We start from the raw sequence: 1,666 nt of genomic DNA, 5'->3' as shown, positions 1-1,666 counted from the left end.
AATTCACCACAAATACGGTAAAAAAAAAGGTCAAAAAATAGTGACAGGTGCAAATCTCCATCGCGCCTTTATTACTATCTACCGCTCACTCGTCAGTCGTCACTTCTCTCTCCTCTCTTCTTCTTCTTTCTTAAGAGGATAGTGAAAGAGAAGCTACAAAATTTCCCAATTTATCAAAAAAAAAAATTAGAAATTTCATACTTTTTTTTTTCTTTTTTCAAACAAACAAAAATTATAAAATCTTCTTCTTCTTCATCTGCTCGATTGAGTTTGTAACTGTTTGTGATCGATGGCGGAGGAGATGGTGGCTGATGAAGTTACGGCTCCTCCTCGTAAGGTTCTTATCATCTCCGCTGGTGCTAGCCACTCCGTCGCTCTCCTCTGTACGTCTCTCTCTCTCTCTCTCTCTCTACCTCTTCGCTGATTTGTCGGTTACTGATTTCTCTTGATCACACGGCTGTGTTCTTCTCGATTTCTCTTGATCTGACTGACCTTTTTTTCCCCTAACTCAGATTCTCTTGTGTTTCTTTTTAATTTAGACGAAGCCACTTGTTTTTTGATTTTGTAGCTGGTGACATTGTTTGCTCTTGGGGTCGAGGAGAGGATGGGCAGTTAGGTCACGGAGATGCAGAGGATCGACCTTCTCCAACGCAGCTTAGTGCCTTAGATGGTCACCAAATTGTTTCCGTTACCTGTGGTGCTGATCACACTGTTGCTTATTCTCAATCTGGCTTGGAGGTCTACAGTTGGGGATGGTTTGTTTCCTTTCTCTTCTTCATTCACTACTATGCTTTTGTTTCCTTCGTATGTTCTTTACCTCCCTCCCATCTGTTTTGTTTCTGCAGGGGTGATTTTGGGAGATTAGGCCATGGTAACTCTAGCGACTTGTTTACTCCTTTGCCAATCAAAGCTTTACACGGTATTCGCATAAAGCAGATTGCTTGTGGGGATAGTCATTGTTTGGCTGTGACAATGGACGGAGAGGTCCAGAGGTATTTCTATTTTTCTCTTCTTCTTCTTCTTCTTCTTCATTGCAGCTCAGCCATCTCATTTCAAGTACTTCAAGTATATTTAAGTTATAGTGTACATTGCCTTTGACACTTTTTTTTCCGTCTATAAAGTTGGGGGCGCAACCAGAATGGTCAACTTGGTCTGGGGGACACAGAAGATTCTCTAGTACCTCGGAAGATTCAAGCCTTTGAGGTTTGTGTCGCTATATATTCTTCTACTACCGTAATGTTCACATCTTTTTTGTCGTTGTAGTTTCCTGAACTTACTAGTATATTGTCTTCAGAATTTTGGGTCCATTTATGCAACTTGATAAAAAATATGACTGTTACTATTTACTAATTAAGGGTCCACATTTGGTGGAGATGTCTTCAACATCATAAAAATCAAGTTACCGAATGTAAAAGTGGTAACTATTGGCCGTCTAATAAATAGCTGCAACTATGCCTTTTACTATCTGCAAACACAGATAGAAGGTAGGACATGATCTATTTATAATTGCTCTGACTAGGTAAGTTAGAAGATGTAGTGATCGGAGACCGTGAGTTTATGTAGTTAGTTTGGTTAATCCTTTATGTTACATCCAACACTTCAAACTTGTAATGGGTGCAGGGAATACGAATCAAAATGGTTGCTGCTGGTGCAGAACACACTGCTG

General features: G+C 40.0%; 1 protein-coding gene across 1 annotated transcript in view; it reads left to right on the top strand.

The window, feature by feature from the left end:
- LOC104762532 (ultraviolet-B receptor UVR8) overlaps positions 97 to 1,666 on the top strand; it is a gene marked incomplete at its 3' end in the record, with an annotated part of 4,538 nt that continues 2,968 nt past the window's right edge. Inside the window, 4 exon segments of the mRNA XM_010485846.2 lie at positions 97 to 383; positions 569 to 755; positions 846 to 992; positions 1,122 to 1,203. Coding sequence (XP_010484148.1) covers positions 290 to 383; positions 569 to 755; positions 846 to 992; positions 1,122 to 1,203 — 510 coding nt within the window.

This window comes from Camelina sativa, chromosome 18 (genome assembly GCF_000633955.1).
Source record: "Camelina sativa cultivar DH55 chromosome 18, Cs, whole genome shotgun sequence".
NCBI lineage: Eukaryota > Viridiplantae > Streptophyta > Magnoliopsida > Brassicales > Brassicaceae > Camelina > Camelina sativa.
This window is presented reverse-complemented; position numbering and strand designations above follow the sequence as displayed.